This window comes from Apium graveolens, chromosome 4 (genome assembly GCF_009905375.1).
Source record: "Apium graveolens cultivar Ventura chromosome 4, ASM990537v1, whole genome shotgun sequence".
NCBI lineage: Eukaryota > Viridiplantae > Streptophyta > Magnoliopsida > Apiales > Apiaceae > Apium > Apium graveolens.
Genome location: NC_133650.1, coordinates 277,035,717 through 277,049,871, shown reverse-complemented (window position 1 = coordinate 277,049,871; position 14,155 = coordinate 277,035,717). Strand labels below are relative to the sequence as shown.

Here is a 14,155-nt window from a genome sequence, read left to right as displayed (position 1 = left end):
ATAAGCGATTATTAAAATTTTCATCCGCAATCAACCCGTGTTTAGCGTTTATCCGCAAAATACGGTTCAGTTGCGATCGTTGCGAGCGGTTAATGCGGTTGAGCGATTCATTTATACACCCCTACCCGTAGCCATACTTTAGCAATCATATTGTAGTTTAGTGAAATCAAAATAATAAAAATAAAACCGACTACAAAAGTAAAGAGGAGACTGGACACTAACGTTAGAAAGAAGCAAAACACAGATGAGCAGATGAGCGTGTGGTTCTAAAAGTTTCCGATTTTATGGATTAATTACCAATTAATTCGTTATTACAAGACACGTGTTTGAACCGATTTTTTAAATTCGATTAATCGTTATGAATATTTTTGATCGATATATTACAAATAAATTATTACATATAATATATAATTTAATTAAATTAATATAACTATAAATTATATAATACGATGAATACATATTAATTTATAAATTAGTAATGATATAAGGGTATTGAATTAAATATAATGAAAATCTTAAAAATGCATCTGACATTTTCTCTGCCGATTAATTTGAATTTCCGTTTTTTATAATATTGCAAAGGAATAATAGTAGTACTATATTTTTATTTAGCAAATAAAAAAGTGAATACTATATACCCAACACCTGTTGATATACTAATATTTTCCTCCTTGTTTAGACCGGCTAATAGGTTAAAACATAATCGAAGTGACCTAAAACTTGCAATTGGATTACTGAACTCAAAAAACTTGTATTTATATAACTCAAAAAATTAAAACTTGCATTTAGGTCACTACCGTTAACATCACTAACATAATAAAAACTGAAGTTGTAATTTACAAAACTGAACTCAACCCCAACTTGCATTTACATTACTAGGTTAATAAAAACTTGTAACTAGGGTTACTGAATAAAAATAAACTTGCAAATTGGAACTATATAAAAATAAACATAATATTTAATATATATAAATATATATAAATTTGTGTATATATACACATAAATACACTATAAATTTAATATAATATATTTTTAAATTATTTAAATATTTAAATCTAAACTATATTTATTTGGACTCGGATATTATCGGATACGAATATGCTTATATCCGTATATGTATCTGCAATCGTCAGATTCGAATACGGATAATATCCGTTTTGTTTCAGATACACATAATATTCGCTTTATTTTGAATACAAATGCGGATTTTTCAACGAATATCGGATTTTTCGAATTTTTTTGACAACCCACTTATTGGGACGAAAAAGTCATTTCAATCAGCTAACTACCAAGCACCAATATTATCTTTTTCATTTGGTCAAACATCTAATTTAATCCAATAAGCTAATTTTATCTCAAAAAACTAACTTCCAAACAAAACCTAAATCTAACCGTGAATACTATAATATAATATTTAAAACACGATTTTCATTTTAATGATTTTCGATAAATAAAAATTTGATTTCAATTGTTATTTTTTATATTAAAAACTAAATTATTAATTTAATTGATTAAATAAATGTATATAAATGAAAATATGTGTTATTTTATAATTTTTTAACTTTGATTACCGAATTGCAAGTTGACCATCAGTTCAATAATTTAATTGCAACTTTTTAACAGTTCAGTTAGTTAATTGCAAGTTTATATTTAATTAGTCGAATGCAAATTTTTTGAGTTCAGTTACCAGTTGCAAGTTTCAGGTCAGATTATGTTTTAGCCTATTACCCCTTATCTAGACAAGGGGTCGAATACGGATGAATGGTCCAACTCTGTCAAAGAAGATAATTGAGTGCGTGTAACTCGAAAAAAATAAAATCGGTTTATACTCCCTCCGTCCCACCCAAATATTTATGGGGCGCGGAGTTTAAGAAAAATGATAAAATAGTGCAGGAAAGTTAAAAAAGTGAGTAAAGTAGTGATACCGATTAATATTATATGTATAAAGTGATTATAGTGGAGAAAAGTAGTGGATGTAGTTATTTTAAAAATTATAAAACCTTACCATTTTTGAAAAGTTTTGAAATGTAAACAATTGAAAGGGACATCCAAAAAAAGGAAAATATAAACAAATGGGAGGTACAGAGGGAGTAGTATTTAGCAATAAGAATCTGCATAGAGTAAACCTGACAGAAAGTAACTTACAAACTTCATCAAATGAATTGAAAGGAGTAAACAAAATTTAACAAGGGATTTTTTTGGTGAACCATCTGACTACATTGATGGGAAGCTTAACAAGGGCAACAGCCAGATTCAAAAGTCCGGCACAGCAGCAACAACACGGGCACACACAACTCACTATAGATCTGCCAATCCCATCATAAGTACTAATTAGATAACCAACTCTATAATAATCTACATAAAGGGGGTTGTCTAATTTTACAAATTATTAACAGATTAATCAGTTGCATTCATATACATGTAAATTATAAAAAAGGAATTTGAAAAGAGCGAAAGTAAAAATTGTAAGATATGGCTTACCCAAGGATCCAGATAACAGCACCAAGTAGAGATAAAATCAGAGCTAGAACTGCAAATGGTAATCCTATTAAGAAACCCAGGGGCCTGCATTCGCAATTTCCATCTCCATCTCCCATTCTTACGAATCTCAGGCTCCGCTTGTTTGACTAAAAATTTTCACAATTCGAAAAGAAATACTAGTATTTTACTAGTACAGACCAGATTATTGAGTTTTGCTATGATCCCGGTTATAGTAGAGACGGCGTGCAATGCCTGGAGTTATTATTATGTAACTGACGATATTAACCTTATTGCGACCGTTGAATTTCGTAATTTGGATGAGGGATATGAATGGGTAGTTTTGAGATTACAGGACTTCACATTTTATTCGCTTCCACCACTAACTATTGCTTCTCATGTACCCCAATCCCATCATGTTTTGTTGTCTCAAATTACTGTACTTTTTTTAATTCATAAAATCGCTAATATCACGTGCCGTCTTTTTCGCTGCTATTTTTTTTTTATCTTTATTTCAAAAAACAATGTTACATACACATAGCCTAACAAACATGTGCCCCAAACCAATACAGCTAGGATGTAGCATTTATCATTTCAAAAAATGTATTCAGCGTCTTGGGGAAATTTCTAAAAGTAAAATAAATTACTTATTTTGAGTTTTTTTATTTAATTTATAAGGCTGTGGACGGTGGTAATAGCGCGAAAAATATAAATTATTAAACTCATCATTTTGACATGTAAGAATGATTATCTTATCATTCCGGATTCCTAACACCAATAATTATTTTTTATAATTATACTCATAATTGACTGACCATTCATATGCCAATACATATTTTTTATAATTACTCGCAACTCGCACATCACTCATAATTTACACACAATAGTAAAAAAAATAAAATAAACATTCACTAAAAATATTTTCTTTTAAGTAAAACAAAAGAATAATAAAAAAAAATAACTGTAAGGCCTTTCCTATCGGATCCAACAACAATATTCAAAACCAAAAGCCTATCGGACCATCAATTTACAACTCCAGCTTAAAAAAGCCCCATAATTCTGACCCGATCCACTGAGCCCAAACCCAACTTTCACCTTTCACTTAAAATCCAGACTCAAAGTCTCCAAAACCTTTTCTTTTCTTGGCCAGAACGAAACTCTTCTCTCTCGTATATCTAGGTTTTCAATTAAACACAATAATCTCATTTAACACTCCTCTTCGATTCTCAATCCTCAACCTTCTAGAACCTTCGCAATGGCACCAGATCCAAACAGCGCTAGCGGAAGCGGAGCTGCACGTGACGATGCATCGCTCAAAGCTTCCAAGGATCTCAAAAAGAAGGACGATAAGAAAGACGAGGATCTCGTAAGCTGTTTGATTTGTGTTTTTTGATTGTTTTCATGATTTTTCTGTATTTTTGGTGAATTTGATGATTTTGTTGGTTAATTGTAGTCTGAGGAAGATTTGGCACTGAAGCAGCAATTGGAATTGTATGTCGAGAGAGTTCAGGAATCTGATCCTGGTTTGCAGAAGGTTGCGCTCGAAAGCATGAGGTATGGAGTTTGAAGTTTGGGATTTTATGTCGGGATTTAATCATTTAGGACATTTTATTTTTTAGTATGTGTAGTTCTATCGATGCATAGTTTGGATTGTAAATTTAATCGGTGAGAGTAATGTAAGTGTTTTGTGTGTGTATTGTTATAGAATCAGTTACATATGGATAGAAATACGATTTTAGGTACTGGACTTGTATACTATTGTGTGTATATTTAGCAATTTGTTTTAGTTCACTTATGGTCTCTTGTTCTGTTCGTTAGGAGGTAAGTATTAGGGATTTGAGTTATGTTTTCACTTTCACAAATGATTTTGACTTTACATTGGTTGATATATGTAATTTAATGAATTGGAGCATTTGGTTTACTGTTTATTTGCTAATGGTCTACGGTCTACAGCAGTTACGATAAAGTTTTTTTTTAATACTTGAATGTATACACTGTATAATTTTATGTTTATTTTGCAATGTAGACAGGAAATTCGGACTTCAACAAGCTCCATGACTTCAGTCCCAAAGCCATTAAAGTTTTTGCGTCCTCATTATGGAACACTAAAAGCACATTATGAAACTATGGAAACTTCTGATGTGAAGGTATATAAGTGTCTTGCTAGGCTGAACCTAACCATGAATATGAATATGTATTTTGTTTTGTCTGATACATCTTTTTTTGTTGCAGAAACTACTAGCAGACATACTTTCAGTTTTGGCTTTGACCATGTCGGCTGAAGGAGAACGGGTAGATATATATTTAATTTTAATTTGCGCTCAAGTCATTTTTCTTAATCATATAGGTTTCCATTTGACCTTGAATCTTTAATAGAAGCTCAGGAGATTGTTGTCAGGGGATGCGTATAGTTTGGGCTTGCACATTATGTATTGATAATTCATCAACATTTCATATTATAGTTTCAATGCAATAAGTGAATTGCTGGTGTTCCGCTCATGTTCTTTATACTACGTGAATATCATCTTGTTTTTCTGTCTACTAATTGCTATTTCCATGCAATTTTAGGAGAGTTTGAAATACCGATTATTGGGTTCTGAAGGTGATATTGGTTCATGGGGACATGAGTATGTCAGGTGAGTATCTTCCGTCATTTCCTTACGATGTATAGTTCGATATTGGGTCACTTAAGTTTTCTGGTTGCCTTTATGTTAATGGGAATGGGAATAAATGGAATGAGAATGAGTGTGATTTGGAAAATCATGGGGCATCATGTTATAACCAACTAAAATGGGGACGAGGTTCTGATTATTATCAAGCGGATTAAAATCCCATCAACCAATGACCTTAAAAATAAACTAGTATTTTACCTAGTTGCACATGACTTTTATTCTGCCATTATTGTACTTTGTTAATTCTTCTTCCATCAATATTCAGCATGAGAGTTTTGATGTTGGACAACAATTAAAACAAAGGGACTGTAGGATAGAAACTCTAACAAAGATAGCCTTGGGGACATGACTTTTGTGATGCCGATTTTAGTTTCTTACTTCTTTTCTCAGCTGGCCGATTTTTGTTTAATGCGACATTGACACAGGACAACAATTAAAATGATGGAATGAATGAATATATTACATAACAAAGATGGATTTAGGCGATTTATCGCAGAACCACCAGATCCCAGCAAGGAGAAAAAAGTTATCTTGATACATTAGTATTTTCAAATGGGCAATGAAGTTATTATGTTTCACCATATGTCAATATTGATGCCACTTTTCTTGTTCACATCAACGTCAAGAATTTCAGTTTCAATCTTGAGTTAAAAAAGTAAACATAATTAAAAATTGCTTCCTTGTATAGTAGTATCCTAAAAATATGTTTAATATTAAGGAAACTACTTCCGGTAGATATGTGCCTTTAAACATCAATCTGCTGCCTATTATCGTGTACTATTGCTAACCTAGATTGTCTATAATAATCTACCTATCCTAATAATCTACTTGTCTGATATAAATAAATTTCATATTATATTGTCATTCTTGAATAAATACAAATTAACTATTTCATTCTTTGCTCCTCATCTCATAAAGAGTTCTTTATTTACATATTAGTGAACTGACTTGATTCTGTAACCAGGTCATTTAAGTGGCTAGATTTTTTGCCAACCTTACGGGAATTTGTAGTAGGAGTGCTAAACATCTCGTCTTCAACCAATTGTTTATTTTAAAATTTTAAATGTTTCTAGATATTTACTGAATACTATTTTGTTCTATTAAAATATTTGTTTTACGATGTTTTGTTGTGATAGGAACTTGGCTGGAGAAATTGCACAAGAGTATACGAAACGACAGGTTTGTATTTCTACTTTCTGGATGTGTGGATATTGGTATTTTCTTGAGAAAAGGTTAAACACGTGTTGATTCTGTTTATATGAACTGTTGCAGAGTGAAGAGGCCACAAATGATGATTTAATGGATCTTGTTAAACAAATTGTTGCATTTCATATGAAGGTACAAGTTATTTGCTTGACGATACAAGTGCTTGCATCTTCTGTACAACTGTGGATTGACTTGGCTGTTCACCTTATAATATGCAGTCTGTGTGATATTTTTTAAAAGTTTAGTTATCTTTCTGCATTGCAGCATAATGCCGAGCCTGAGGCTGTCGATCTTCTGATGGAGGTACTGCTTTTCCAGATTCCATTGTGCTATTCCCCTCTTCTAGCTATGTATCTTAGTGATGTATTAAATGTATCCAGGTTGAAGACCTAGATTTATTAATGGACCATGTTGACAAGACAAATTATAAAAGGACATGTCTCTACCTCACCAGTTCAGCCAAGTAAGTGGAATTTTTCCTTGTTAAGTAATGCCGATCATGTTAAATCTTTGATTTGATCATGCACACCCATGACCCAACTACGGTAAATGTCGAATGTTCGATTAATGTCAAGTGAAGTGGCTATTAAGTATTCATCTTTATCTTTATAAATTGAATAGTAATAATACGATGCTAAATTCGAGTAGGTACAAATGAAGATGTAGATTCTAGGATTATAGTGTTAGAATTTAGAAACAGCACATATTCGTTGACAGATCAAATAGTTCTAAATATATTTTTTTAAATAAAAGCTAGTCTATATACAAGTAAGGCCTTAACATTTTGGCCATTGCTAACAAACTGCCAGTATTTGACTAATTGGCTTTGTTTAACCAACATATAATATTTAAGATACTGATGACTAATGTTGTCAGGACTCCATGACATTCATAAGTGCCAGGACACCAGTAAGGTGTCTCTTTGGTGATTTAACGTTAAAATATTTTGAAATTATATATGTTCATCTTTGTTTTGCACATGTTTTTTTGTCATATGTACCAGAACCTTTCTTTGCTCATAATTGCTTTGTCTTGCAGATACCTTCCTGGACCAGATGATGTACTAGTCCTTGATATTGGGTATATGATATATATGAAATTTGAAGAATACCCCAGGGCTCTTCAAATCGCGTTGTTTTTGGATAACATGCAGGTTAGTGAGGACAAAAACTCTTGATTAGTTTTCCTTTTTAAGCAAGTTTACACTTCTGTTGTGGTCATAAATTAGTGAACCATAAATCTTAACTGTCAACTTGATTCTTCTTTCTGGTTTTTGTATTTTATTTGTAGCAATAAAAAATTTGCATTAAAGCATTTATATCAATAAATTTCTTTAATATCCTTATATACAATTTTCTGATGCACTGTTTTTTTGGACAGTATGTGAAGCAGGTTTTTACCTCTTGCAGTGATATGCTGAGGAAGAAGCAGTTTTGTTACATTCTTGCTCGGCATGTAAGTTCGCAATGTTAGGACGTCTTTTTCTTAATGCTTTGATGCTTGTTTATACTTTGTTTTTTGTGGTAGCCTTTATCGTTATTCGTGTGGTTTTTTCATAACAGCTTTTCCACAAATGCTGTGTAAATATCTCTAGTATGAATAATGTCATAATGTTGTCTATGAAATGTTGTCTGGCTGGTTATACCTCAATGGATCCAAAATGCCACGTGTTATGCACTGAATGGCTATAAATTAATTAATATTAGTGGACCCCATGCATTCACATGAATTCCGTCAATAACATCATTCCAAATTGTCAAGTATGCAGTGCCACGTCCTTTGGACCAAATTTTGGTACCCAATTTGGTACCTCTAGCACTACTCTTTCTAATATAATATGTTTTTAAACTGATAGAATTTCACAGTTCACAATAATAGGAATGCATACTCCGTAGCAGACCCAATAAAATTGTTTTGGGAGAGCGAAATTGCACTTGTTATTTTTATTTTTGTTGAGGGCAGCCAATTTTCCCTTGTAAATTATTAAGCGGATTAGTTGTATTTATCTTTCTTTTTTGTAATTAGAAATTTATATATTTCCACTCCCCTCTATATATCCTCAATTCCATATGTCCATTTCATTTGTGGTGATTATAATTTTTGAAGCCAGATTGTAGAGCCAATCAAATATTTCATTCTTATTACAGTAGTTTGTCGTAATACATTCATAACAAAATGAAAAAAAGTCATAGTATTAAGGTAAGGTTGGTGAGTTTGAGATATCTAATATAAGTAGTGCTAGATGTACCAAATTGGGTACCAAAATTTGGTCCCAAATGATGTGGCATTGTTGACTTGGCAATTTGGGATGTTTTTATTGATGGAATTTATGTGAATGCAGGGGTCCACTATTATTAATTAATTTGTAGCCAATCAGACCACAACACGTGGCATTTGGGATCCATTTTGGGTACCAATTTGCTGGCTCGGGTACGGAGTGTCGGACAAGACACATATCCGAGTGTTGGACTTTAGAAGTCTAAAAATTGGGGACATGGGGACACTGTCCTATTTTTGGACACGGGTACGGGGACACGGCATATTTTACTAATAAACAAGTATGTTAAGTCAGACATCTAAGAATAAAGTAACAATAGAACTTAGATTAGAGTTAATTTTCCAAAGAACTTTACGAGTTTAGGATCTTCTCAACTTTTATATCAATATTGCTTTTTTCATTCTTCTTACCGATTTATTTTGAATATTAAGTGTGACTAATATTTGCTCAATAAATTTGTCAAAGTGTACATGTTTCAGTCAAAGGATCCGACACGAAATAAGTGTCGTGTCCGAGTGTCTAAGTGTCCGACACGGGTACGGCAACCTAAACAGAAGAGTCGGAGTTACTTAGCCAATTTGGGACCTCTAGAATTATTCATCTAATATTTCTGCGTTGATTTAGCTGTATACAATGGCAAAGTTTTGGGCACATTTCTGTCTCATTTATCTAGTTTTTATAAAACTCTTTAATGCAGGGAATTACTTTTGAGCTTGATGAGGAAATGTGTGCTGATGATGAAGAGAGGGAGGCACTGCAAGAAATTGTCAACAATACGAAATTAACTGAGGGCTATCTTACCCTTGCTCGTGATATAGAAGTCATGGAGCCCAAGTCTCCTGAGGACATTTATAAGGTATATGATATTTTAGCCATATTTAGGGCCCCTTGGCCAATGGCTCTACCTTTTTATAGATAGTTTTGGAATTTACTTGGATATTGTCTTTGGTCACTTATTACTTACGGAACACAACCATATTTCTGAAATTCATCAGATCATAGTGGACAAGGGTTTTAATGTCTCATTTTGCAGCTTATAACATTTAAGTATGTTCTTTCATTTTTAAAAGATTGGAAAGCTGAAATATTATTCTTTTCTTAGTTTTTTACATAGACTGCTGTTTGTGCACGCTTCTTTTTGTTTGAGAAAATCAAATGAAATTCTGAGGAAAATCTAAATCTCTACCTGACAAATTGGAAGTTGTATATTCCTATGTGGTGTTTTGAAGCTTTTGTTTGTTTTAGGTCTGTACCGCATTAATTTTTTCTAACTTGTTGCTCAACATTTTACAATGTCAGGCACATTTGCTTGATGGGCGGGCTAGTGCAAGTGCAACCGTGGATTCAGCTAGGCAGAACCTAGCGGCAACATTTGTTAATGCATTTGTGAATGCTGGATTTGGTCAAGTAAATACTTGGCCTGCAAATCTCACAGAATTTTTTTAATTATTTTTTGAGAACCTTTCTTTAAAATAATTTTTGCTCTCATTGCAGGACAAGCTAATGACAATACCATCAGAGGCCTCGAGTGGTGGGTCATCAGGGAATTGGCTTTTTAAGAACAAAGAACATGGAAAGGCTAGTGCTGCTGCAAGTCTGGTATGCGTAATTTTATTTGTAGCAAACAGTAGTATTACCTTTTCTTTTTCTAGGATTAAGTGATTTATTGTGAATATCTTCTTAACTAGGGGATGATTTTGCTTTGGGATGTTGACTCGGGACTTGCACAAATTGACAAGTATTTCCATAGTAATGACAACCATGTCATAGCAGGTGCATTACTAGGTGTTGGTATCGTGAACTGCGGCATAAAAAATGATTGTGATCCCGTGAGTTTTCTTGTACTTGGTGCATGTGCCACCCTTACTACTTACCCATATACCCTGCTAACTTTTTATTGTCAGGCACTGGCGCTTCTTGCTGATTATATTGACAAAGAGGAGGCATCTATTAGAATCGGTGCAATAATGGGTCTTGGTCTTGCGTATGCAGGTTCTCAGAATGAACAGGTGAAAATTATTATTTTCTTCTTTAAGGATTTGCGAGCCTTTGTTATTAGCATGATTTGATTCGGACCCTTGTATCCTTCCGTATAATAGCTCGGTTTTGACATTTGAAATTTCTTTTCATGATATTTATTGCTTTAATTTATTTTTTTGTTGTATGTGATAGATTCGTAGTAAATTGACTCCTATCCTAGGAGATTCAAGGGCACCTCTTGACGTGATTGCTTTCACAGCAATATCGCTGGGATTGGTTTATGTTGGTTCTTGCAATGAAGAAATAGCACAGGCAATTATATTTGCATTGATGGATCGTAGTGAGTCAGAGTTGGGGGAGCCTCTTACACGCTTTTTGCCTCTTGGCCTTGGCCTCCTGTATCTTGGAAAACAGGTATACATTTTGGGATAATGTGATTTTTACTTAATTGTTAGTAATATTGATTGTTCAAGTGTGTAAGATACTTACTTCCATTGATACCTTGGATAAACGATGATTTTAAGCAGCCTTGATTATTTGTTGTGTCTGAACATCTATTAGTGATTGCCTTTGTTGTTTACAGGAAAGTGTGGAGGCCACAGCTGAAGTTTCTAAAACATTTAACGATAAAATCAGAAAATACTGTGATATGACCTTACTTTCTTGTGCCTATGCCGGAACAGGGAATGTTCTGAAGGTATTAAATAAAATATCATTTGGTCAAAATATTTGCAAGGATTTCCTGATCCCAACCGTGCTTCTGTTTTATAGGTTCAACACTTCCTTGGTCAGTGCGCACAGCATCTTGAGAAGGGGGAAACCTATCAAGGTCCTGCTGTACTTGGAATAGCTATGGTATCTATGGCAGAAGAACTTGGTGTCGAAATGGCTATTCGTTCCTTGGAACATCTTTTACAGTATGGGGAACAGAATATCAGAAGATCAGTCCCGTTGGCTCTTGGGCTCCTCTGCATATCAAACCCAAAGGTAGCAGTTGGCCAGTACTTGAGTGAATAGGGAACTTGTATCTGCTAGCTAAATTATGTTGTCTGTGTCAATTATAATGCATCGACTTACTATTTCTATTGTTTAAACAGGTCAACGTTATGGATACATTAAGTCGACTTAGTCATGATGCTGATACAGAAGTAGCAATGGTATTTTATCGCATTGCTAACAAATATTGTTTTGGCAGCAGTAAAATAATAATAAATGTAGAAGCTAGTGGTTAAAACTGAAAGTGGCATTTGTCTTTCAATTTACAGGCAGCTGTCGTCTCCTTGGGGTTGATAGGCGCGGGAACTAACAATGCTAGAATAGCAGGCATGCTACGCAATCTTTCAAGTTATTACTACAAAGAAGCTAGCCTTCTCTTCTGTGTAATCTCTCTACTCTCCTTTTGAACACACATTAAGATGCTTATACACCCTTCTCCATATCTTCATTTCGTGGAGCTGCTTTTGTATATAACAATTTAAAATTGTATCTTGCTCAGGTGCGGATTGCTCAAGGTCTAGTGCACATGGGAAAGGGCTTGTTGACTCTTTCCCCATACCACTCTGAACGGTTTTTATTATCCCCGTAAGTAAATTCCTTGACAAGTAGATTAAACTTAAGCTTACTTGAAATTGAATTATGACTTGGGCATGTGGTCTATAAATATTTTAATGCGGAATCCTATTATGTAAATAAGCTACTCAATACTTTATAAATTAAAGAGCTTTCTGCTCTATGCACAAGAGATGCAAGCATGCTTGGAGCGACTTTTATGGAGCTTGAAGTAAGAACGTTTTTCTCTCATGCAGGACGGCACTTGCTGGAGTTGTTACGTTGCTACATGCTTGTCTTGATATGAAAGCCATAATTTTAGGCAAATACCATTACGTTCTTTACTTCGTTGTTTTGGCGATGCAGGTAGACTTTGGGTCCTCAATATCTTATCATGTTAAAACTGTCCTAGCTAGATTCAGCCTGTTCATGCATTCTTGGTCATCTAATATGGAATGTTCTACTTTTGCAGCCAAGGATGTTATTAACTGTGGATGAAAATCTCAAACCACTGTCTGTACCTGTTCGGGTTGGCCAGGCTGTTGATGTTGTTGGTCAGGCAGGTCGACCCAAAACCATTACTGGTTTTCAGACCCATTCAACCCCTGTACTTTTAGCAGCTGGCGACAGAGCTGAACTCGCAACAGAAAAGTAATATATAATATATTCCGTTGATGACTTGTGTTTTAACGGAGTTTGATCTTTTTTGTTGACACATCAGTGGCTTATGCAGGTACATTCCGCTATCACCTATTTTGGAGGGCTTTGTCATCTTAAAAGAAAATCCAGATTACAAGGAGGATAACTAGGTACTCTGGATTGATCTGAATTATGCAATTTGCACCATGCCACCATGAAGGTTTTTGGCAAACTACTCTAGTTTGTGATGCTTGATTTATTTAACTAGTTCTATCTTGGAAAATTTTCATACGAAAGCCCTTGCTTGGAGGATGCCAGCACAAACTTGTAACAGCAGTATGATGAGGATGTGTAGTCACTTGTGTATTATGATGTAAAATTCTTACTAGTAATGACGTCAAGGCAATTTTTTCTTTTTTAGTTTTTGGTGTTCCCAACTCTTATTCTGTGCAAAACAAGTTTTTCACCTTTCATGTCATATAATGTACGTGATTGGTTGGGGACTTGGGTCGGTAGATGAACGGGTTGTCTGATGAATTATAAAGCTGATCTCATTTTCAGTTTCTGAATCCGGATATATTGTTTTTGCTTTGAAAGTTTACCTCGTGTTAGTGTATATGTAATTTAATATATTTCCACTTATTGATAGAAAAGGTAAAAGAAAACTATAATTATCATTATATTATTTTCAATTTTTTTTTGATTAATCATGATTAATAACCAAATTATGAAATAGTAGCAGAAGTGCTATTGAAATCCGAACCAAAATTTTATAATTTAGTTAACAAACTGAAATTATTTCGAATGTTAGATACAGTTTCCATTCAACTGAATCACACACACCCCAGTAAAATCGTGTTCCAGCAAGTGATTTTTTTCTGATATTAATGTGACCTTTACCCTGGTATTGAATTTGCTACTGCTAATGTATTAACTATTTTGAATAAAGTTATTTGGTAAAACAATTATTTGAATTAGTAATTTTAAAAATAAACGAGACATTAGAACATACTCCCTTCGTCCCTTTCAATTGTTTACATTTTTTAGAGAGTGTCCGACACGCATTTTAAGATGCATATAAAGTATAGTTCTGTAAAAAAAATTTACAATTTTGTTTTTCTGAATAAAAATTAAAACATTCAACTTTTATTCAGAAAAAGAAAATTGTAAAAATAAGTTACATAACTATATTTTTTATACACCTTAAAATACGTCCTAAAAAATATAATCAATTGAAAAGGAGTGATTGAGTATAAAAATACATATATTGCGTTACATAATATGTGCAACACACCTGTATTACATATATAATGTCACCATCAAATCAAATCAAATTCCAAGTTATATGTATCTG

General features: G+C 33.5%; 2 protein-coding genes across 2 annotated transcripts; one reads left to right on the top strand and one right to left on the bottom strand.

Annotated features, from left to right (window-relative positions):
- Nucleotides 1-2,091: 2,091 nt before the first annotated feature.
- LOC141717168 (signaling peptide TAXIMIN 2-like) lies at nt 2,092-2,859 on the bottom strand. Its single transcript, XM_074519276.1, has 2 exons — nt 2,482-2,859; nt 2,092-2,306 (listed from the first exon to the last, which is right to left on the bottom strand). Exons 1-2 carry the CDS (start codon nt 2,595-2,597, stop codon nt 2,183-2,185), a joined length of 240 nt encoding a protein of 79 aa, XP_074375377.1. The 5' UTR covers nt 2,598-2,859; the 3' UTR covers nt 2,092-2,182.
- Nucleotides 2,860-3,605: 746 nt separating this feature from the next.
- LOC141721041 (26S proteasome non-ATPase regulatory subunit 2 homolog A) lies at nt 3,606-13,370 on the top strand. Its single transcript, XM_074523773.1, has 25 exons — nt 3,606-3,844; nt 3,932-4,032; nt 4,505-4,625; nt 4,711-4,770; nt 5,047-5,114; nt 6,287-6,329; nt 6,423-6,488; nt 6,621-6,659; nt 6,737-6,819; nt 7,395-7,509; nt 7,737-7,811; nt 9,332-9,490; nt 9,934-10,041; nt 10,129-10,233; nt 10,323-10,463; nt 10,539-10,643; nt 10,807-11,028; nt 11,198-11,311; nt 11,386-11,601; nt 11,712-11,771; nt 11,880-11,993; nt 12,110-12,195; nt 12,420-12,528; nt 12,635-12,813; nt 12,896-13,370. The coding sequence occupies exons 1-25, from the start codon at nt 3,734-3,736 to the stop codon at nt 12,969-12,971; spliced, it is 2,676 nt and encodes an 891-aa protein (XP_074379874.1). The 5' UTR covers nt 3,606-3,733; the 3' UTR covers nt 12,972-13,370.
- Nucleotides 13,371-14,155: the final 785 nt, after the last annotated feature.